The sequence below is a fragment of the Nansenia antarctica genome, assembly GCF_963989245.1.
Source record: "Nansenia antarctica genome assembly, chromosome: 14".
Taxonomy (NCBI): Eukaryota; Metazoa; Chordata; class Actinopteri; order Argentiniformes; family Microstomatidae; genus Nansenia; species Nansenia antarctica.
Genome location: NC_137684.1, coordinates 30,489,640 through 30,514,152, shown reverse-complemented (window position 1 = coordinate 30,514,152; position 24,513 = coordinate 30,489,640). Strand labels below are relative to the sequence as shown.

At 46.8% G+C, this 24,513-nt stretch overlaps 2 protein-coding genes across 3 annotated transcripts in view; both read right to left on the bottom strand.

The window, feature by feature from the left end:
• The window catches only part of st7 (suppression of tumorigenicity 7), a gene marked incomplete at both ends in the record, with an annotated part of 52,996 nt that extends 40,922 nt beyond the window's left edge, over nt 1-12,074 (bottom strand). For both annotated transcript variants that reach the window (XM_080544874.1, XM_080544875.1), the window contains one exon: nt 11,927-12,074. In XM_080544874.1, coding sequence (XP_080401000.1) covers nt 11,927-12,074 — 148 coding nt within the window. The remainder of the gene's footprint in view (nt 1-11,926) is intronic.
• A 1,893-nt stretch (nt 12,075-13,967) lies between these two features.
• LOC308170132 (F-actin-capping protein subunit alpha-2) overlaps nt 13,968-24,513 on the bottom strand; it is a 24,529-nt gene continuing 13,983 nt past the window's right edge. The window contains exons 3-10 of the mRNA XM_080544880.1: nt 23,088-23,139; nt 21,885-21,948; nt 20,343-20,549; nt 19,504-19,583; nt 16,362-16,440; nt 15,837-15,908; nt 15,451-15,513; nt 13,968-15,046 (exon numbers count right to left, since the gene is read on the bottom strand). Coding sequence (XP_080401006.1) covers nt 14,906-15,046; nt 15,451-15,513; nt 15,837-15,908; nt 16,362-16,440; nt 19,504-19,583; nt 20,343-20,549; nt 21,885-21,948; nt 23,088-23,139 — 758 coding nt within the window. The 3' untranslated portion in view covers nt 13,968-14,905. The remainder of the gene's footprint in view (nt 15,047-15,450; nt 15,514-15,836; nt 15,909-16,361; nt 16,441-19,503; nt 19,584-20,342; nt 20,550-21,884; nt 21,949-23,087; nt 23,140-24,513) is intronic.

The following is a 24,513-nucleotide window of genomic DNA, read 5'->3' as shown; positions in this document are numbered from 1 at the left end:
GTCAATACATTTCAACGTTGTTGAAAATCAATGACCCACTCGCTATTCAAGACTAAATATTGCAATGCAATGGATTCGGTGAGTAATCCCCACTACTATCTAGTAAGTGTAGTGGGGATTCCACTCACCATATCCATTGCAATGCAATATTTAGGCTCGACTAGCGAGTGCGTCATTGATTTCACGTATTGTGTTTTTATTTAAATCAATTCAAATATTTCAAAAGCATTCAAATCCAGAGGACCGAAATGAGTATTCAAATGGGATACTGAGATCATTCACTCAACCGTCCTGCTATGGAAACTTCCAGGCCAAATTTAAAAATGGTAAACAGACTGCACTTATATAGTGCCTTTATCCAAAGCGCTTTACAACGGCCTCTCATTCACCCGTTCACACACACATTCACACACCAATGGCGGCAAGCTGCCATGCAAGGCGCCGGCCCGCTCACTGGGAGCAATTTGGGGTTCAGTGTCTTGCCCAAGGACACTTCGACATGTGGCCAGCTGGGGCTCGAACCGCCGATCTGCCAACCTTGCGATCATTAGACGGCGGCTCTACCTCCTGAGACACAGCCGTCCCCAAGGCCAAATTTAAAGATTACAAATATTCCACCTTTCTTATATCCCAAACATTATAGGCCTAATTCATATCTGAATGTTGGCCTACAGTGGAGCGAGTTGCCAGAACTCTAAAGCACAGGGGTAGCAGCCATTCACAGTGGCTCTAGATAGCAATCAGACGATCGCTTTTAATTCATTTTCTATCGGGGGGTCGATTGATGCCAGAGTAGGGCAGGGAAGGGCAAACATTGTTATTTGTTCTCATATTACTGAGGCTGCAAACAGCTTCTAAATAAAGTCTCTCCAGTTTGATCTAGCTTGGGTGTGTACGTGTGCGTGTGTGTGTGTGTGTGTGTGTGTGTGTGTGTGTGTGTGTGTGTGTGTGGTTATAGCCAGTAGCGCGTCTCAGGATGGAGAGGCTGTCACACACTGCCCTTTAAGACAGGAGACACTGGGGTTTTAACTTGGCAGAGTTGCAGAGGTGGAGTGGCCATGGGCGTGGTCCAGCAGAGTACAGGGGATGTGATCCACCTGAGTACAGGGGATGTGACCCAACACAGTACAGGGGATGTGACCCAACACAGTACATGGGCGTGACCAACAGGTAGACAGCTGATGCTCAGGCCTGACTGCCCCTTACACTGTGGTAAATGGTCAACATATACTATATATAGGTCTATATATATAGACTGCACTTATATAGCGCCTTTTTTGCTGCTCCAAAGCGCTTTACAACGACCTCTCATTCACCCATTCACACACACATTCACACACCAATGGCGACAAGCTGTCATGCAAGGCGCTGGCCCGCTCACTGGGAGCAATTTTGGGGTTCAGTGTCTTGCCCAAAGACACTTCGACATGTGGCCAGCCGGGGCTCGAACCGCTGATCTGCCAACCCTGTGATCATTAGACGGCGACTCTACCTCCTGCACCACAGCCGCCCCGGCCCTTACACTGTGGACAAAAGCAGGAAAGCCGTAGGATTCGTAATCTCTCAAGGCAACAAAAGCAGTAAGCGACCTCCTAGGCTCCTCCAAACGAGAGACACATGGGGCCCTATTATGCACTTCATCAATAAGACGAGGCGGTAGATCTAAACTTAAGACGTGGAGGCGTGGTCAAGGCCACTTTGCTATTATGCGTGCTGTAGTGGGCGCCTAAAACCCGGCGCTAAGCAAAGAAATTAGTCATGGGTGTGTTTTGGGCGTCTTCTCAATCAACCCAATCAGCGTGCCAGGTGCCATTCCCTTTAAGAACCGGCTGCGTTGAGTCATTAGCGCTATGCTATTATGGAAGTCCTGAGAAGGAGGTCAGCGCGCTTCTCTGCCTCTCCCTTCTGAAATAAAGCATTTATACTGTGACCGTAATTGACGTCTTGCCGTGGAGCCACGTGCGTGTTCATGTGTGCCCACATGCATGCGCAAACCGCGGAGGCGCGCTCGTGTTTCAAAACGTGCATGAAGTCTAAACTTAAGAACTTTTCAAACCACTTCTTAGCGATAGGAGCAAAGTCAGATCGCATAATAGCAGGGGCGCCTAGTGCACTTCATTAACATATGAACACTCCCACAATGAGCAATATATGCACGGGAGTTTTACGTCTTATGTGTGGGCGCCTATCGACACCTGCATAATAGCAGTAGCGCGTATGAAGCGCATAATAAGGGTGGCGGGAGGTCTTAACCTGGCGGTGCGTCTTAATTAACACTTAAGACGGCAAGTTAAGAAGTGCATAATAGGGCCCATGGAATCTTTGGGGAGGTTCCACACTACCATTATGACACTGTCTGTACTGTCAGTCAATAACACCCAAGCTACAGTGCCCAGTGCGTAAGTCATGGGACAGAGAGGCATTTGTTCTTCTTTTGGCTCGACACTCCAAAAGTTTGGATTTGAAGACTCTTATTGTTTGGTCGTATTTGTGTCCATTGGTTTCACCATTTAGAAACAAACAACACTTTTTTTGCCTAGTCCCCATGTTTCAGGATAGCCAAAAGTGACGGGACAGCTCGATTAAATGTCCAAATTAAGCACTCGTGTTTAGCATTTGGTCGACAATCCTTTGCATGCAATTCCTTAAACCTGCCACCCATTGACCCCACCAGACACTGGGTGTCATCTGGTGATGCTCTGCCAGGCCTGTACTGTACTGCACTGCAGCCATCTTCATTCGTTTGTTTTGACGCAAGACTCATCTTTTCAATAAATGCCGGTTGAGAGAGGACGCTGGCGTTGCTTGTTCGCCGCTTCTCCGCCCGAAATCTAGGTGTAATTGCCGTATACAGAGTAGATTGTCCCACAAAGACACTTAGATTTAGATTTAGTCATCTAAAAATGAAATAGACCCCTATACTTTCTTTTATCTATTTTTTTTGTTTCTTTTTATTTTACTACTCGATCTTTTCAGTTTGTAAAGCGTCTTATTATTATTATCTTTCCCAGACCTCTGCAGGCTGTTTAGCGTGACCGTCCTTTTAGACGATAATCAGGATTAGTGGTTTGCTCCTAGCAGTGAAGCATCAGTAGTTTGGCTGGTGATGTGTTCTGGGATGGTACTAGTCTTTGACACATTCACCCCTGCCTCCTGGAGAGGGTCCCTGATCGGTGGGACAGTTGTTTGTGTTTTTCGTAATTATGATGAGCATTCTTAGGCTTTATTCTTCTTTATACAACAGTTAGTTCCGACCAAGTAATTTGATTGGACAAGAGGCATTCCATGAGTGCCGATATACAGTATAACAGCACTGGGACTTTTAACTAGGCTATATGCATCACTCCGAAATGACCGTTAATACAAAGTAGCTAGCCTGCATATGTTTGTGTTCAGGTTACTAGGCAACAGTCCAGTTGCGGAACTATTTTTTGTTGACGGAGCCAAAATAAATGATTAAATAAACAAACAAATCATAATCTGTTGTCACTTATTACTGTTAATTAATAAATGGCGATGTAGAACTGTTGTATAAAAGCAATATCACACTCGAGGTCCTGCTGTTATACTGAATATCGGCCTGCGGCCACGTACCTACGACCCAATCACAGCTGTGCTGATATTCAGTATAACAGCACTCCCTCGCGTGTGATATTGCTTAAATATCCAGTGTAGAAGTCTTGGCCTACCAGACCGTTTGAGGTTGCTGAGGTCACCAGTGTTTTGTTTTTTCTTTTCAAATCTGTTCCAAACTGTTGATTTTGGCAAGCCTAAGGTTTGGTCTATGTTTCTGTCCCCCCCCCCCCCCACCCACCCCTGATGTTTCAGCCTAATTCAGACATTGACAGCTCTCTTATGCACAAATGATAGAATGGACTACACTTATATAGCGCCTTTATCCAAAGCGCTTTACAACGGCCTCTCATTCACCCATTCACACACACATTCACACACCAATGGCGGCAAGCTGCCATGCAAGGCGCCGGCCCGCTCACTGGGAGCAATTTTGGGGTTCAGTGTCTTGCCCAAGGACACTTCGACATGTGGCCAGCCGGGGCTGGAACCGCCGATCTGCCAACCTTGCGATCTTTAGACGACGGCTCTACCTCCTGAGACACAGCCGCATAGAACACATCTGACTGGTGACAGAACACCAAACCATGTCCTGGTTACTTCTGGATACCGTGAAACAGGGGGACCGTTGAGTGTTGTAATTTCTGAATGGTGAAACCCATATGTGACACCGTCTGTCTGGTCGACCAGACCGTTTGAGGTTGCTGAGGTCACCAGTGTTCAGTTTTTTCTTGCTGGCCGCAAGGCAGCAGGTTGTGAAACCTCGCAAACCAGCAAAACACGTCTTTGTTTGGATTTTTTTTTTCTTTTCTTTTTTCATAACAAAGTATACCATTTCACATAATTTTGATAATTATCATTTTACATTTTACATGAAAAAATTGGCAAAATAAAGGGAAAACTGCCGGTACGCACGGTACGTACGGTATTCAGCCAAGTGTTTCCTTAATGAAGAAGAAAGTGTACTAGATTATAGACAAAGTAAATGCTTTTGGTAATGAACGGTAATGTTGTGTGGAATCAGAAATAATGACTCATTCACAAAGTGCACATCACTCATATGTAGCAGCTTGATGTATGGATGCTGTATGCTGGAGAATGTTGCTGATTAGATTTGCTGTAGAATAATACTGTGGATTGAAATGATTTCACTACACTACTTCTTTCTGCGCAGTATGTGTATACAGGATGACTTCAACACAGTACACAGGGTTCCTACAAGTTTCAACAAGTCGCCATACAGACAAAAAAGGAAGCGAATTGGCATTTTTTTGGTTCCAGCTTGATTATTTTCCACATACAGTAAATAGATCGGATAGATGGTCGGACTGATTTCCTTGCAGGATCTCGTTTTTAAGACCTAGCACCTCATTTTTAGACCGAATAACAGAAATTTGGGCAATTTTTTAGGCCTTGCAAATAGGATTGCTGGATTTTAGGCTTTAATGCTTTTTAAGACCAGCACGGGAACCCTGAGTACACTATGTTCATGAGAGTCTATGTGAGTGGAAAGCATGCAAGCCCACACTATTGAAGTGTCCACACCTCTGACCTGGAACCTGTCTTACAGAATGACGAGGTGAGAGGTTCTGAGAGATGACACCTTGATGAGAGTCACCAGCACTTCAGGTATTTGTCAGTCATTGTCTTAGCAATTCTATTTTATGAACATGAATGTCGTATTTTGTAAAAGTACTGTCTTCTATTTTTATTACAGCTTTGATGCCCAGATGGGATTGGATGGGACTCCACCAAAGTCCCACTAGATGCATTATGGACTATAATGATAAATGCATACATTATACTTTTTTACTATTCTATTATTGTATCTTCCCTTATTGTTTCCTTTTGCCATTTTCTCCTGCTGCAATGTCGACTGGCAATGAAGCCATAAGAATTGTACTCTCTCGTCTTATTATTTAGCAATTTAAACATGTCAGCCCTGCAAGTTTGTTTCCTGAGGGTTAGCTGACAACCCCACTGACAGATGACAGGTAGATAATGACAGGTAGTGTAATGGGGGAGTGGTTGTCCTGGGGGAGTGGTTGGGGGTGGAGTTAACCAGCTATTGTTCCCACCCATTACCTGCTGTGAAACGTCTGAAAACTTTGAGGTGCATCAACATCCAAATACGCATATCTACAACTTAGTTTTTTCAGGTTTCAATGTATGACACATCATTTGAAAGCTTCTGCCCTTAAATGCCCAATCTACCCTTTCATAATCTGGAGAAAACCCCCAGAAAAATGACTGTCACACATGTACACCAATACCAATACCCCCAGTTATTGTTTTGACTTCAAATCCAATCATTTGGAGTGTAGAGCCGCCAAAAGAAGAGAAAATGCTTCACTAGTCTGTTCCATTACTTAACACAGGGTACTGTAATTGGTTTGATACATTTTTAGGCCTAAGGCTATGTAGGCCTTACATGTTGCTTTCAAATCCTCTCTGGGGACTTTTGGGAGAACTGTAGCAGCTAGCTAGCCCCCACAGATTGGGTCTGATTATAGACAGATATGAGTCATGTCTGAGCTCGGCGTTCCATGGCAGACCACAGGGGCTCTGTCTTCATAATAGAGAAATAGCATTGAACACCACAAGAAGGGGCTAGTCTACAATTTCAGCAGTAGTCGAGTGTCGTCACGGCCTGCAGGCTGCCACAATGCCGCTACGAAACGGCTGATGAATCCCTTTATGCCTTGGTGATTTCAGACTGAAGGGTTTGCTCCTCCGCAGGCTTTCTGAAGGCTGTGACTCACCCCGTTGAGTGTGGGCCGTGATGGGCTTACCATTTCTACAATCCTCCATAATGTTCTTCCCTGTGACGTTCCTACTGCTGGTTGAGGATAAGACTTCTTAAACCCCCTCTCTGTTTGACTTCCAGGTAAATGGTAAATGGTAAATGGAAAATGGACTGCACTTATATAGCGCCTTTTTTGCTGCTCCAATGCGCTTTACAACGGCCTCTCATTCACCCATTCACACAGACATTCACACACCAATGGCGGCAAGCCACCATGCAAGGCGCCGGCCCGCTCACTGGGAGCAATTTTGGGGTTCAGTGTCTTGCCCAAGGACACTTCGACATGTGCCCCCAGCCGGAGCTCGAACCGCTGATCTGCCAACCTTGCGATCATTAGACAGCAACTCTACCTCCTGAGACACAGCCGCCCCAAAGGTACTCTGAAGGTTCCACATCAGCCCAGCACTATGAACACAACAACACAGGGTTTCCTCAACCAACCCTGTTCTCACCTCTGCTCTGCGCTCTCCACAAAGGGCCCCTTTTCTCCTGTTCCATGACTCACAGTGAGGCAGAGGAACTGTTAACAACAGAAAGGGAAACTGCTGAAAAGGAGGTTGGTGTCGTTTCTCTTCACTTCAACATCAGATGCAGATAAACGGTCGAGTCCTCAGACACTTCAACTTCCTGCAGCTCCTATCTCGTGAGCTTAGAATGATAAGGTTCTATCTCCGTTTAGGGTAGTTCAGAGATATTGAGCGTCAAAGTTTTTACATTCCATTATGTTTTGTGAGATGGAACCTTTGTATTTTATGAATTACTAACTAAAAAATGTCAACATTTAAAAAATAACACCACACAGGCATTAATAAACACCTAATGGATCAGATTATGTAAAAAACTAACTTTTTACAAAAATGGAGATAGAACCTTATAATTCTAACGTCACGTTCTGTTGTTGGGTTGTTTTAAACGGTTCAGACAGTACGGTCCATGAAGTAGTAGGCTACTCAACGGTCCTAGTTCCCCAAAAACTGACATTTATGGGAAACTAGGAAGGGAACAGGGAACTTACAGACTAGAGAACTGTAACGAATACCATGGAGGACTTAGATGCCAAGACCGGATTTATGGGGAAGCGGAACAAAGTGGGAAGAGTGAGGTTGATTGTCGGTAAATCTCAACCACCAGTTCAAGACAAAGTTCAACACTTAAGCCTTTAACTTCTGTAACTTCTAACGGCGTACACATTAACATAATGGGTTGCTTTGTATCGGATTTAGCAGAAGAGGAACAGCGAACAAACATAGCCTGCATCTTATTAAAAACATAAAATGTTGATAGTAAATCACCCATTATAGGCCTAGAATTGGGTCAACATTTAGGCTAGCTGCAGATTAATGTCGAGTATGACATTAAGTAATAGCCTCGTACTCTCGGTGAGCAGTGCCTCTCAGCGAGTGTGTCTGTCTGTGTGTGTAAATGTTCCCTGGCCCTCTCTCACCCAGCCAGCTGGCTCTGTGAAAGAGCACATTCTTCCATCTGCTCCTCAGCACACTGTCATAGAAGAGACGAGCTGCTGTTTACAAGAAACTGCAACTAATTTTTGACGACGACTGTACCAAACGAAGCCAAAAAAACAAAGAATTCATGCTCTTACAGAAGTTTCGAAGACTTTCTTATAATAAAGCCGAGCTTGATCTTAACGCAAAGGATCAGTTTGATTGTATTACGTTCTTTTGAACGAAACAGATAAGATAAGCGTAGTTCTTTCTGAAGCTTGTTGGAAGAGACTCACACACACACAGCTGAGTGATTCAGATACAGGCAGTGATCAGTTAAATATGTTGGGTTCAGGGACTGAGCATTCAATGATCAATAGACACAGCATGACAGCATGACATTTTACATCAACTGAGCGAGAGCATTCTGACATACGGTAAAACTTGGATGTCAAAACAAACTGTATGGTGGTACTCCTGGTATGAAAGCATAATATTTAAAATATATATACTGTACGGTATATGTTACGGTACATGTGGGAATACGGTACAAGTGGGAAAACTAGGGTTAGGGTTAGGGGTAGGGTTAGGGTTAGACATGTACCAATTCACCCTAGCACCTAACCCTAACCTTAACCCTAGCACCCTAGCACCTAACCCTAACCCTAGTTTTCCCACATGTACCGTATTCCCACATGTACCATAACATATTGTTTTTATAATGTTTTATCAACTTGTCAATCAATTGTTGGAATTTGGTCTTTTTTGCTCTATAGGCACAGAGTCAGCCATAGAGCCATAGGGTTAAGCACATCAACTCCCTCCTCAGGCGGGTATTGAACCAGCAACCCTCCGATTGTTAGCCGGCCTCTCCCCTCCCTATCACCCATCCTTCCTGTCAATCTCTATTGTTTATATCCCAATAAAGCAGAAAAGCCCTAAAAACATATTTAAAAAGAAGAAAAAAAAGACCTACGACCACCATGCACGACTTGCTGGTGGCACCTGTGTTCCAGGGCTGCTCAACAACAGGTAAATGGACTGCACTTATATAGCGCCTCTTTTGCTGCTCCAAAGCGCTTTACAACGGCCTCTCATTCACCCATTCACACACACATTGCAAGGCGCTGGCCCGCTCACTGGGAGCAATGTTGGGGTTCAGTGTCAAGGACACTTCGACATGTGGCCAGCCGGGACTCGAACCGCCGATCTGCCAACCTTGTGATCATTAGACGGCGACTCTACCTCCTGCGCCACAGCCACCCTGTAAGGGGCTGCTCACCAACAGTGACAAGACAGCCTACTACAGGGAGGAGGAAAGAGCTCTGCATCACATCTGCAAAACCAAGGAGCTGAACTTGGACTACAGGATGAAAGGGGGGGGGGTCCTCTGTGTAACACATCAGTGGGGACTTAAAATGTATGCATCACAAAGGCACAGTGATAAAGATGACACACCCACAAGAAATGTGGCATCCTCACCAAATCAGATCCTCACCAACTTCTACTATATTGATGGTAAATGGACTGCACTTATATAGCGCCTTTTTTGCTGCTCCAAAGCTGCTCCAAAGCGCTTTACAACGGCCTCTCATTCACCCATTCACACACACATTCGCAAGCTACCATGCAAGGCACCGGCCCGCTCACTGGGAGCAATTTGGGGTTCAGTGTCTGGCCCAAGGACACTTCGACATGTGGCCAGTCGGGGCTCGAACCACCGATCTGCCAACCTTGTGATCATTAGACGGCGGCTCTACCTCCTGACCCACAGCCTCCCCATAGCCCCCTATTGATGCACTATCGAGCACATCTTGCCCGGCAGCTGTCCTGCCCTTGACCACAACAGAGGGTGGTGAAGAGGGAAGAGGGCACGGTCCATGTCTGAGGACCAGCTCCACCCAGCCACTCAGGACATCTACACCAGGTGGGGTCTGAGGAGGGGCAGACAGACCACCAAGGACCTCCGCCACCTCAGGCAGTTTCTAGTACCTCCAGGCCACCAGACTTCTGAACATCTTCTAACCCCTAGCTGGTCATCTGCCCTACCTGCTGCTCACCTGCACCTAATACCATTTGCACTGACCCTCCGCACATCAACCCCCCATACACACACACACACACACACACACACACACACACACACACACACACATACACATACACATACACATACACATACACATACACATACACATAATATGTCTTAGTCTCTACCCTGGGTGCATATGTCTTAGTCTCTAACCCTGGGTGCATATGTCTCTCTCTAACCCTGGGTGCATATGTCTCTCTCTAACCCTGGGTGCATATGTCTTAGTCTCTAACCCTGGGTGCATATGTCTCTCTCTAACCCTGGGTGCATATGTCTCTCTCTAACCCTGGGTGCATATGTCTCTCTCTAACCCTGGGTGCATATGTCTCTCTCTAACCCTGGGTGCATATGTCTCTCTCTAACCCTGGGTGCATATGTCTCTCTCTAACCCTGGGTGCATATGTCTCTCTCTAACCCTGGGTGCATATGTCTCTCTCTAACCCTGGGTGCATATCCATATGCCTCTCTAACTCTGCCTTGACATTGCTGCTGTAACAATAAGCTAAAGTTAGCAACAACAACGTGGAAACTTTGACGGCATTGCGAAGTGTCTGGTGTCTAAACGGATATTAGTAAACTTAACAAACGTACATGTTGAATGTTGACCTTACCTTGAAACTATAAAGCTTAAAGTTAAAAACCTTCCATCCGCTGTGGCGTCCCGTTCACACGTTGTTCTAGGGGCTGCGTTCGTAAATCCGTCCTGAGCGCGCCGCGGCGCACACTGGGCTCGACGTCATAAAGGGACCGAGTCGTTTGATTGGACGAGAGGCGTTCCATCGAGTGCTGGTCAGATCTCAGAGCGGATTTAACGAACGCAGCCTTATTACCTGCAAGCCAGCTTCCATCTGTAGACGTGTCTGTCTGTCTGCTAGCTACCTCACTCTGCTAGCTACCTCACTCTGCTAGCTACCTCACTCTGCTAGCTACCTCACTCTGCTAGCTACCTCACTAGCCTGCTCACTCTGCTAGCTACCTCACTCTGCTAGCTACCTCACTCTGCTAGCTACCTCTCTCTGTTAGCTACCTCACTCTGCTAGCTACCTCACTCTGCTAGCTACCTCACTCTGCTAGCTACCTCACTCTGCTAGCTACCTCACTAGCCTGCTCACTCTGCTAGCTACCTCACTCTGCTAGCTACCTCACCCTGCTAGCTACCTCTCTCTGCTAGCTACCTCACTCTGCTAGCTACCTCACTCTGCTAGCTACCTCACTCTGCTAGCTACCTCTCTCTGCTAGCTACCTCACTCTGCTAGCTACCTCACTCTGCTAGCTACCTCACTAGCCTGCTAGCTACCTCACTCTGCTAGCTACCTCACTAGCCTGCTAGCTACCTCACTCTGCTAGCTACCTCACTCTGCTAGCTACCTCACTCTGCTAGCTACCTCACTCTGCTAGCTACCTCTGCTAGCTACCTCACTCTGCTAGCTACCTCACTCTGCTAGCTACCTCTGCTAGCTACCTCACTCTGCTAGCTACCTCTGCTAGCTACCTCACTCTGCTAGCTACCTCACTCTGCTAGCTACCTCACTAGCCTGCTCACCCTGCTAGCTACCTCACTCTGCTAGCTACCTCACTCTGCTTGCTAGCTACCTCACTCTGTTAGCTACCTCACTCTGCTAGCTACCTCACTCTGCTAGCTACCTCACTCTGCTAGCTAACCTCACTCTGCTAGCTACCTCACTCTGCTAGCTACCTCACTCTGCTAGCTACCTCACTCTGCTAGCTACCTCTCTCTGCTAGCTACCTCACTCTGCTAGCTACCTCACTCTGCTAGCTACCTCACTCTGCTAGCTACCTCACTCTGCTAGCTACCTCACTAGCCTGCTAGCTACCTCACTCTGCTAGCTACCTCACTCTGCTAGCTACCTCACTCTGCTAGCTACCTCACTAGCCTGCTCTGCTAGCTACCTCACTCTGCTAGCTACCTCATTAACCTGCTCTGCTAGCACGTCAGTCACAAGTTAAAACGTCTTGTTCAGAAAAGTTGTTGAGGAAAGTTGCGGGTCTCACCTGTGGCCAGACTGTCGTTGTATCTAAAGGACACTCCTAAGATGTAAACCAGAAACAGCTTAACACAGAACCAGACGGTCCAGAACGTCCAGGACCAGACGAGGCCAGACCTGAGTTGCTCCAGGAAGCCTGTCCCACCCCCGGCCATGGTCCTCTGGGTCCAGACCTGAAGTTCTCCGTGTATTCTGGGATGCCATGTGTTTACTGTATATTATGGGAAAATAGTTATGATATTTCAATGCATGAAAGACATAACATGATTTATTACAAGTATATTAGCTAGATAATCTTGCCCAATTATGCTAAATTCAATGTATTATATTATTTTTGGAGTACAGTGTTTGTCATTCCAAAACAACATGAAACATTTAGGCAAAATTCAGAAAAACTAACTTAAAACAACAACAACAACAACAAAATATAACCGCAAGTGGCAATGGGGCGTGTTCCTACAGAATGCCCCCATAGCCATAAATGGGGTGAGATTGACAGACACGGGGTAGACCTACAGACAGGTTGTAGATTGACAGACACGGGGTAGACCTACAGACAGGTTGTAGATTGACAGACAGGGGGTAGACCTACAGACAGGTTGGAGATTGACAGACAGTAGACCTACAGACAGGTTGTAGATTGACAGATAGGGGGTAGACCTACAGCCAGGTTGTAGATTGACAGATAGGGGGTAGACCTACAGCCAGGTTGTAGATTGACAGATAGGGGGTAGACCTACAGACAGGTTGTAGATTGACAGACAGGGGGTAGACCTACAGACAGGTTGTAGATTGACAGATAGGGGGTAGACCTACAGACAGGTTGTAGATTGACAGACACGGCAGACCTACAGACAGGTTGTAGATTGACAGATACGGGGTAGACCTACAGACAGGTTGTAGATTGACAGACACGGCAGACCTACAGACAGGTTGTAGATTGACAGATACGGGGTAGACCGACAGACAGGTTGTAGATTGACAGATAGGGGGTAGACCTACAGACAGGTTGTAGATTGACAGATAGGGGGTAGACCTACAGACAGCGGGGTAGACCACTCACCTAATATGGGCCAAGTTGAACTCATGATATACTAAGCTATGATATTATGAAGTACCCTAGGACCACGGGCCTGTAGGGTACCAGTCACCTAATTATGGCCTGATATACATAGGCTACTGGGCGGACCTTATGGGTTCTTGAGGCAAATATGTTCCCCACGAGGAAAGACACATATGTACCAAGTTTCATAAATGTTCATCCAACGGGGTAGAAATGCCAGCATTCTGAAGTTAACTATTTACTTTTGGTTATTATAGCGCCACCTATGGTCTAATCATGGTTATTCTTTCTGCCATAGTTACTGATGCTCTCTAGTTGTGGCATGCACATTTATAGCATTTTTTGTCAGGGACCTTTTGAGCTATTTGACCAAAGCGGGGAAAAGAATAATAAGAAGTAAACCACCAATAACAACACTGTTCCTGATGGAATAGGCTAGGTGCACGATATCCACTACTTCCTGAAAGGCACCTTGCATGAACATATCCTGTCTCACTCTATTGGTTTAATCTGATTAATCAGATTAAACCAATAGAGTGAGACAGGATATGTTCATGCAAGGTGCCTTTCAGGAAGTAGTGGAGATCGTGCACCTAGCCTATACCCCCTTGGCAAGAGCCCTTGAATCAACATGTTTAGTCAACACTGAAGATAGGCTACTACTCAATACGCCACTTAATCACTAGTTGTGTGTAGTTGTGTGTATACCAAGTTGGCTAAAAGCATCTATGTAAATTCAGCTGTTTTTAGCAACACATACTATAAATGTTCTTACTAAAACAACATGCTTCCATTGTTGTACTGTCATATAAATGTGGCAAATAGATGCAGACAAATAGGTCGATACGTTTAACGTGATAAACTAAGCTTTCCACACATACAGTACTCAACCTTCATCAAGAGCAGAACTTGATTAAAAAAAAAAGTATGAGTGAGTCAGTAAATAGAAAATTTGTAATTTAATGCAACATAAATGTGGCTGAATTACAATTAAACTCAAGGAAATAAATCACCAAACTGACAGACATGATGTTTAATACAGGTATATTATATATTACAATGTGCCGTGTTATAATACAGTCAGGTCTTGTTTTTAATAAAAATAAGCACTGGGGGGGAGGGGGGGGGCAGGGGGGTGGTGGGGTGATCCTTTTAATTTTACTGTAAATTGAACATTATGCACAGAAGTAGCAATTAAAGACTTTGTTAATTAAGCTAGTCGGTGTGTTGTTCTCCCTTTGCTAAGTGAGAGTTCAGAGGTTGGAGAGTTGGAGAGTTTGAGAGTTGGAGTGTTAGCCTGCGAGCTAGAGAGATGTGTTCACGTATGAGGCAAACCGTGGGGAAAGTACCAATACGAGGGGAAGGAACATCAAGTGGTCGACGAACGTGACTGCTTGTGGAAAAATATGTCATGAAAATATGAGCCAATGAACACGGGGACTCTTAACAGTATGTAACCATGTCGTAGAGGACTCGTCTCTCATAGCCAATCAAGTTCTACTGTAAATGTTTACAGAGAAACTCCTCAAAGTATTTGTTGCTTCACCGTGTGTTTTCCCCTCAGGTCAAAGGTCAAAGGTCAGGTGTGGTCTCACCGTGACATACTGTACTCGGGGTGTTTTGCATATGAGGTCCGCCCCGCCCCCCCCTGTCCTATTAAGTTGTTTCCTCAGCATCCTATTTTCCCCCCAATAACATGATTATCATCGTTATTATCTACGTATTATACAGAGGTTTTAACAGTGTCTGTATAAAAGCATTAATAAAAGTAGACATTTTAATAAGTGTAATGTTTGACATTTGTTTTTCATGAGACCAAATCTTTTTCTTTTTTTTTCACCCCCGAAAATGTTTCTCGTTTGTACAAAGACGATACAACCATCCAGTCATGCAATGTTGTCTGTTTTCTTTTTGTTTTTGTTTTCAAGCGTTTTGCATCTCCTTGCCGATCTTGTAGCTCAGGATCTTGTTCCAGTCGATCTTGGTGCGCGTGACGGGGAGCTGGCGACGTAAGGCTTTGAAGGTCGTGTCCGACATGGTCTGGTAGTTCTCGTTGATGGCGGTCTGAGGGGGGAGGGGAGAAAAGAAAAAGCACTTTATTCAGGGTTCCTACAAGTTTCAACAAGTCAATTTTAAGACCTTTTTAGACCTCTTTGGATAGAATTTTTGACCTATTCGCGACACCGTGTGATAGCTTTTTGTCATCCTCGGGGTGATGAAATTAGGGATTTCACTGCCACACAGACAAAAAAGGAAGTGAATTGGCATTTTTGGGGGTTCCAGCTTGATTCATATCCGTGTAAATAGATGTGGTCGGACTGATTTCCTTGCAGGATCTCGGCCTAGCACCTCATTTTTAGACCGAATAACTGAAATGTAAGACCTTTTTAGGCCTTATGAATCGGATTGCAGGATTTTAGACTTTTTAAGGCTTTTTAAGACCAGCACGGGAACCCTGCCTACTGTACCTGGTAGTCGTTCTCGGCAGCTTCCATGATCTTGATGAACTCCTTGGCAGTCGCCGCTTCATTCTGGAGGGGGGGGGGGGAGGGACAGTGAGTCAATGACTGTTATTAACACATCATCATTATACATAATAAGCTCATACATCCTGATAAGATTATAAGAGTGTCGTAGGTAAACACAAGGCTCAGGCTGGTAGTTTCATCTGAAGGAGGGGTCTGCTATCTAAACTGATGCATGTCTGTGGATGTACAGTTACACGTCATCGATAGATCCCTTTTCTCTGTTCTATCCAGCACACGTTACACTTCTCCCACAGACGTACATGCGTGAACATGTTTTGATGCATATTCCACTTGTCTCAGTTCCACGTGTGATGTGAGGCACTCACAGAAATCGACATGGACTCCTGAACCTCCTTGTGGCTGACCAGCTGAACGTTGCCGTCCTCATAGTAATGAACCTGCAACAAGCCAGGAAACACTTTGTGATGTTAGAATAATCATTTTGTCAAAATTGAGGTTTTTTTACACAATCTGATCCATTAGGTGTTTATTAATGCCTGTGTGGTGTTATTTTTAAAATGGTGAATTTTTTTTCTTAGAAATTAATAAAATACAAAGGTTCCATCTCACAAAACATAATGGAATGTAAAAACTTTGATTCTCAATATCTCTGAACTGCCCTAAACGGAGATAGAACCTTATCATTCTAAACGGAGATAGAACCTTATCATTCTAAACGGAGATAGAACCTTATCATTCTAAACGGAGATAGAACCTTATCATTCTAAACGGAGATAGAACCTTATCATTCTAAACGGAGATAGAACCTTATCATTCTAAGCTCACGACTTAAGTAGTTGTTATATTCACATACAAAGTCTGGAACTACAGTAACACAAAGACACACACACCTGGATCTTCATGATTCCTGCCACCTGAGTGGTGGACGGGGTGACGGTGAACTTCCACTCTGATCGCCAGCGTCCGTTCCTTTGGAGCGAGACGAAACAAACAAGAGAGGATAAAATAAAATAAATAAAAAGAAAGAAGACATTATGCAAGCAGCAACGCTTTCTGACAGGAAGTTATATCTTCCCATTTCAAAGGCTGATCGATCCGTACAAAAATAAATAATAATAATAATAATATCATCTTGGATTTATATAGCGCCTTTCTCAGACCCAAGGACGCTTAACAGGTTTCATAGACAGTCAGAACAGAAAAACAAAGCAAAGAAACAAAGACAGCGAGAGTGACAAACTAGACTAGAGGCCAAAGGCCTTAGAGAACAGGTGGGTTTTGAGGGCAGATTTAAAGGTGTCCAGGGTAGGTAGGGGTGTTAAAGGTGTCCAGGGTAGGTAGGGGTGTTGAAGGTGTCCAGGGTAGGTAGGGGTGTTGACGGTGTCCAGGGTAGGTAGGGGTGTTGAAGGTGTCCAGGGTAGGTAGGGGTGTTAAAGGTGTCCAGGGTAGGTAGGGGTGTTGAAGATGTCCAGGGTAGGGGGGGGCGTTGAAGGTGTCCAGGGTAGGTAGGGGTGTTGAAGGTGTCCAGGGTAGGTAGGGGTGTTGAAGATGTCCAGGGTAGGGGGGCGTTGCGGGTCGCTGTGGGGAGAGAGTTCCAGAGGGTGGGAGCTGCCACACTGAAAGCTCTGCCCCCGAAGGTCCGTAGGTTGGTGCGGGGGGGTGGAGAGTAGGCCCATGCCCATAATGAGGGGGCGCAAGTCACGCCTGGGCCTGATTGGACCATCTGACAGGGTGATAGGCAGTGGTCCATGACGGGGTAATAGGCAGTGGTCCCTGCCACCTTGATTGCCAATTTACAGCAGACTGAGAGCACACTGTCTCACACTGGAGACCTCCGGAGTTTGGAAAAGTCACTCTGAAACTCCCATAACTGTTTCCCATTCGTTGTCATGGTACACCTAATGTGTTGTGTCTTCGACTGTACCGACTATCAGTACGTCAGCCGGTGGAGAATTAAGCCCAGTTTAGACCAAAGATTCACGACGAGACGAGACGTTTAAACTCGGCATCCACTTGCAACCGACATTCTAAACCTGGGCAGTTCAGACCAAAGGTTAAAGGTTAAAGATAATTCAGACCTTTGCAACTGTAGAAGCTGGACGTTCTAAAACGGTCTCGTCTCGTCACGGATCTTCGGTCTGAACTCGTCTCTCCAAGGACTCGAGTTTGACACATTTTGTCTTGCTTATGTCTTGCTAATGTTTTGTTTTCAGACAGTTTTTATTTCTTGTTACTTTCATTCTCGAATTGCTGTCACAGAATACAGAATACTTGTATACTTCTTTAGCTCCTACATAAACTAAGAAGGACACAGGTTAAAGTATACCGTTCGTTCTTGAGATCACTTGTGAGAGGAAGGGGAATTAGCTCCTAACACACAAAACCAGCGGCTCTTCAGTTTGCAATTCGGTTCACAACCTTCATCAAACAGTCGGTTCAAACCTCCGGCTTATTGGTGAACGGACCCAACACTGTTCGTTGGTCAGTCAGTGGTCCACTGAACGAACACTACTGTGTACGTCCACCATAATTCATATTTAGTAACATATAAACTCCCAGTGAGCGGGCCAGGGCCTTGCATGGCAGCTTGCCGCCATTGGTGTGTGAATGTGTGTGTGAATGGGTGAATGAGAGGCCGTTGTAAAGCGCTTTGGAGCAGCAAAAAAGGCGCTATATAAGTGCAGTCCATTTACCATTTACCATTGACCATAAGCAGTGGGTCCACTGTATTTCATATTACTCAGAAGAAGGCTGCTGTTTCAGGTAGCAGAGTGGCGTGCCTCTAAAGCGTGTCTTTCCCATTGAATACAATGGGGGGAAGGGAAAACACAACCAGCCCTATTCATTACATGCACCTAGTACGTCAGGTTTGTTGTGGACACAAGCCCATAGGGAGCACTACACTACAATCCAAATATTACTCAATAGGTATTTGTTAACAAAGCTCTCTTTCCTGTGCTGCAATTTCTGGAGCGCATTTGCTCACGAGGTCTTACTCTTACTTGGCAGTGGTCACAATGCGGTCTCTCCTGAAAGGGTGTGTAGTGTTGTCTCACCTCACCACATTTCGTAAGCCCAGAAATGTTTTGGAATCGCGCACCACTACCATACAATCTAGTAGACGCAGCAAGTAAAAACAGCCATCTAGAATGCTTGAAAAACCAGGATGTCATACTGCTGCATTCACAGAAAAACACAGTCAGGGAAGTGAAATGGGTGGTTCGGTAGTCTTTCAGTAGAAGTAATTGGTAAATGGTAAATGGTCTGCACTTATATAGCGCCTTTTTTTGCTGCTCCAAAGTGCTTTACAACAGCCTCTCATTCACCCATTCACACACACATTCACACACCAATGGCGGCAAGCTACCATGCAAGGCGCCGGCCGGCCCGCTCACTGGGAGCAATTTGGGGTTCAGTGTCTTGCCCAAGGACACCTCGACATGTGGCCAGCCGGGGCTCGACTCGAACCGCCGATCTGCCAACCTTGTGATCATTAGACGGCGGCGGCTCTACCTCCTGAGACACAGCCGCCCCCAGTAGAAGCACCTGATTACAGCTTCAGTCGGTCCCACCAGGTAGTAAACAGGAGATCATAACACTCAGTGTGTTTACTAAGCTCAGGAAAACCACCGCAAATAGGATTGGGTCCCTCCTTATCCAGTTATAATAACCTGATCTGGGGCTCAGCCAGGTAACGGCGGGCAGACGGTGTTTAAACCCACAGGCAGTTAAGACCTAAGCAAAGCAAGCTTAGAGTCTGGAGACTCACGTCTGTAAACCAAACAGATGAGGGATTTGTAGGCTGAGATTGGGCTTGGGTCTGGAGACATATTGTAGTGAAACTTTATTAGGGGCGGCTGTGGCGCAGGAGGCAGAGCCGCCGTCTAACGATCACGAGGTTGGCAGATCTTTCTTTTTCTCTTTGTTTTTGTCTCTTCTGTGGCCGAATTAAATTAAACTAAGTAGGATTCACTCCCGAGAGCAAGAGAAAGACAGACGACATTGAACAGAATGAATGAAGATTTAACATACCAGAAGTTTTTTGGTTGAAACTGATGGCACTCGATACACACGATGATAGTTTGATGTCCGTCGATGGTTTTCCCATAAATCTAAGAGGAGATAAAAACACATCTTCAGCCAGAGAAGGAAGCAGTAGGAAGGATGCACTTAGACAGTGTTGGAACCAGGCCTAAGGACGGTCAGATCAGTGATACATCCAATGAAGATAAAACAACACAGATAATGTACTCTCTACAGAGCTACCACAGCACTGTTGAATACACAACTCTAATTGGCTAAAGGGACATTCTAGAGTGTCCATTATGTAAGGGATAATGAACAACCAGGTGTGCACTGATAGGGAAATAATCCACCATGTGGAGGTGTAAAACAGACATAACATCGTGGTATTATTTCCTTACGAGTGCACAGCTCGCTTAAGCAATATCACACGAGAGGGAGTGCTGTTATACTGAATATCAGCATGGCTGTGATTCGGTCGTATGTCCGAGGCCGCAGGCCAAGTACCGAAGACAATCACATGCTCTTCCTGAGACATCTACTACCCCCAGCACTGCGTCTCCTGAGACACCCGCTTTCCCCTTTACTGTGTCCCCTAAAACTTCTACTGCCCCCCTTGTACTGTTTCTTTGTTTCTCCAGTGTCTATATAAAATACAAAAAAATAAAAAATAAACGTTTTTCCTTCTATCACTGAGACTGCCAATGGCCCCGGGCCTGAGCTGGATTACTCTTCCTGCTACGACTGGTGGATTGATGATTCACTTGCTTAGTCAAATGTATCGATTGTAAGCCGCTTTGGAATAAGGCGTCAAAATGCTAAATGCCAAACATGTAAATGTAACGTACGGTGCAGACTCCGTTGGGGTAGTGCTCCTTGACGTAGCCTCTGACGGCCGCGTCCACGGCGCCCCTCCAGCCCTCCATGGCTCCGTCCAGGTCGTGGGGCCGCGGGTCGCTGGCCTCCTTGCGCAGGTGGTCGAACTTGAAGGAGATCTTGTTCTTGGGGTCCAGGACCCGGCCGTTGCCCAGGTCCCCATGTTCTGTGATTAAGACCTAGAGGGAGAGAGGGGGGGGAGGGGGAGGGAGAGAGGGGGGAGGGGGGGAGAGGAAGAGAGGGGAGAGGAGGGGGAGTAGAGGGAGAGAGGGGGGGGGAGAGGGAGAGGAGAGAGAGAGAGAGAGAGAGAGAGAGAGAGAGAGGAGAGAGAGAGAGAGACTAAACATTGAAGTAAATCTAGTACAGAACAGCTTCAAAAAAAGAAAATCTTCCTTTTGGAGAGGTCCAGTCAGAGCCGAGACAATAACCCAACAGAGATGCTGTGGAATGACCTCGACAGAGCCGTTTACACCAGAGATCCTAAGAACATGGCTGAGCTGACATACGTACACTATCCTCTGTGTTAGGGAGTTTCCTACGCAACATTTAAATTGTGCATCACTGGAGAAAATGCATGGTAAAAGAGGAATTATTGCTAGCATTGAATGAGTAGAAACAACACAATCTCTATGAGACATTCAATCCACTCAAGGCTATAGTGTTGCTCTCCTGGTGCGTTTGCAGTTTGCAAGTCATCAGGGAGCTTCTGAACACACTGCCTTTCATTCATGGACGTCGTTCGGCTCCCAAACCCGTGACTCTGCCCTCATCCTCCCTACAGTCTCCTGCTTGTGTCTGAGTCAGGAGCTGAGCTAAGAGGGTCGTTGGCGGTAGTAATAAGCTATGAGCTTATGGATGCTTATGGATAAATCCAGTGCTAATCCAATGCCTGGGTGGTAGTTGTCTAAAGTGGGCTTCTTTCTCTCATTTACCTGCGCTGGTATGAAAACACCTGACATGTGAAAGCAGAATAGTGGATCTGCCTTCACCTGTCACGCTTTCTCACATCTGTGCAGATGAAGGAGATGGTATTAGAAGAGGAGACCACTTCAGGACTACCGGGGCGGCTGTGTCTCAGGAGGTAGAGGCTGTGTCTCAGGAGGTAGAGGCTGTGTCTCAGGAGGTAGAGGCTGTGTCTCAGGAGGTAGAGGCTGTGTCTCAGGAGGTAGAGGCTGTGTCTCAGGAGGTAGAGGCTGTGTCTCAGGAGGTACAGTCGCCGTCTAATGATCGCAAGGTTGGCAGATCGGCGGTTCGAGCCCCGCCTGGCCACATGTCGAAGTGTCCTTGGGCAAGACACTGAACCCCAAATTGCTCCCAATGAGCGGGCCGGCCGGCGCCTTGCATGGTAGCGTGGCCGCCATTGGTGTGTGAATGTGTGTGTGAATGGGTGAATGAGAGGCCGTTGTAAAACGCTTTGGGTAAAGGCGCTATATAAGTCAGCCCATTTACAGTTTACTGGAGAACAGCCTTAAATCCATCATAGTTTATGTCTGTGTGGCAGCAGTGTAAAGTACCTGTTCCTCGTATCCTTCGACTTTCACAGGGGTGAACTGGTCCACGTTGTACTGAGCAAACGCACTACAGAAGGGAACAAGTCACATGGTTAAAGGTGAGGGTAATTTTCATGAACAAAACAGACTGTTTCCCTCCAGTTCAGAATCAGAATCAGAATTCTTTATGTTGCCAAGTGTATTTGCACAGACAGGAAGTTGACGTGGTGAGGTTGGCGCATTAGGACATAAAAAACAACATGCTAGTTTCCACCTAAGCAACAATAATTGAAAAAGACAAATCGTGACGTTAGAATGATAAGGTTCTATCTCCGTTTAGAATGATAAGGTTCTATCTCCGTTTAGAATGATAAGGTTCTATCTCCGTTTAGAATGATAAGGTTCTATCTCCGTTCAGAATGATAAGGTTCTATCTCCGCTTAGAATGATAAGGTTCTATCTCCGTTTAGAATGATAAGGTTCTATCTCCGTTTAGAATGATAAGGTTCTATCTCCGTTTAGAATGATAAGGTTCTATCTCCGTTTAGAATGATAAGGTTCTATCTCCGTTTAGAATGATAAGGTTCTATCTCCGTTTAGAATGATAAGGTTCTATCTCCGTTTAGAATGATAAGGTTCTATCTCCGTTTAGAATGATAAGGTTCTATCTCCGTTTAGAATGATAAGGTTCTATCTCCGTTTAGAATGATAAGGTTCTATCTCCGTTTAGGGCAGTTCAGAGATATTGAGCGTCAAAGTTTTTACATTCCATTATGTTTTGTGAGATGGAACCTTTGAATTAATTAATTACTAAAAAAAATAAACATTTTAAAAATAACACCACACAGGCATTAATAAACACCTAATTGATCAGATTATGTAAAAAACAAAATTTTGACCAAAAATGGAGATAGAACCTTATAATTCTAACGTCACAAATGGCAAAAGAGCAATAGAACAATAATTATGTAAATATTATGTTATATTATGTTAATATACTCCCTAGCTTTCTCTGGGTATTTATGAGTGGTAGTTGAGGGTAACTGAAGCAGAGATGAGACAGTTCTGAGACACTGAGACAGTGTTGCCAGATTGAGCGCCCAATTCCCGCCCAATTGGGCTACTTATGATCACACTGCCTGGGCGGCTTTTAGACTGTGGGTTAGCCTGGAAAACAATCCCATCTGGCAACACTGACACTGAGACAGTAACGAGTGTGCCACTTACTGCGCCGCCCCTTCCCTGAGAAGGTTGTCGTTGTTGAGCAGCAACCGCACGTCTGTGGGGAGAGAGGCCACAACCAATCAGAGCTCAGAACACCGATGCTACACACAAGACTACACACAGACATGGCTAGTCGATCCACTGGTTAAGGAGTGTGAAATCAAAGAGAGAAGATGGGATGGGCAGGGGGGGTTGGCACGGTGGATCAGGCGAGAGGAGGGGGGCAGGGGTGTGTGTGAGGGGAGGAGGAGGGGGGCAGGGGGGTGTGTGAGGGGAGGAGGAGGGGGGCAGGGGGGTGTGTGTGAGGAGAGGAGGGGGGCAGGGGTGTGTGTGTGAGGAGAGGAGGGGGGCAGGGGTGTGTGTGTGAGGAGAGGAGGGGGGCAGGGGGGTGTGTGTGAGGGGAGGAGGAGGGGGGCAGGGGGGTGTGTGTGAGGAGAGGAGGGGGGCAGGGGTGTGTGTGTGAGGGGAATAGGAGGGGGGCAGGGGGGTGTGTGAGGGGAGAGGAGGGGGGCAGGGGGGTGTGTGAGGAGAGGAGGAGGGGGGCAGGGGGGTGTGTGTGAGGGGAGGAGGAGGGGGGCAGGGGTGTGTGTGTGAGGAGAGGAGGGGGGCAGGGGGTGTGTGTGAGGAGAGGAGGGGGGCAGGGGTGTGTGTGTGAGGAGAGGAGGAGGGGGGCAGGGGTGTGTGTGTGAGGAGAGGAGGGGGGCAGGGGTGTGTGTGTGAGGAGAGGAGGAGGGGGGCAGGGGTGTGTGTGTGAGGAGAGGAGGGGGGCAGGGGGGTGTGTGTGAGGAGAGGAGGGGGGCAGGGGTGTGTGTGTGAGGAGAGGAGGGGGGCAGGGGTGTGTGTGTGAGGAGAGGAGGGGGGCAGGGGGGTGTGTGTGAGGAGAGGAGGAGGGGGGCAGGGGTGTGTGTGAGGAGAGGAGGGGGGCAGGGGTGTGTGTGTGAGGAGAGGAGGAGGGGGGCAGGGGTGTGTGTGTGAGGAGAGGAGGGGGGCAGGGGTGTGTGTGTGGGGGGAGGAGGAGGGGGGCAGGGGTGTGTGTGTGAGGGGAGGAGGAGGGGGGCAGGGGGGTGTGTGTGAGGAGAGGAGGGGGGCAGGGGGGTGTGTGAGGGGAGGAGGGGGGCAGGGGTGTGTGTGAGGAGAGGAGGGGGGCAGGGGTGTGTGTGAGGAGAGGAGGGGGGCAGGGGTGTGTGTGAGGAGAGGAGGGGGGCAGGGGTGTGTGTGTGAGGGGAGGAGGAGGGGGGCAGGGGGGTGTGTGTGAGGAGAGGAGGGGGGCAGGGGTGTGTGTGAGGAGAGGAGGGGGGCAGGGGTGTGTGTGAGGAGAGGAGGGGGGCAGGGGTGTGTGTGTGAGGAGAGGAGGGGGGCAGGGGGGTGTGTGTGAGGGGAGGAGGAGGGGGGCAGGGGTGTGTGTGTGAGGAGAGGAGGGGGGCAGGGG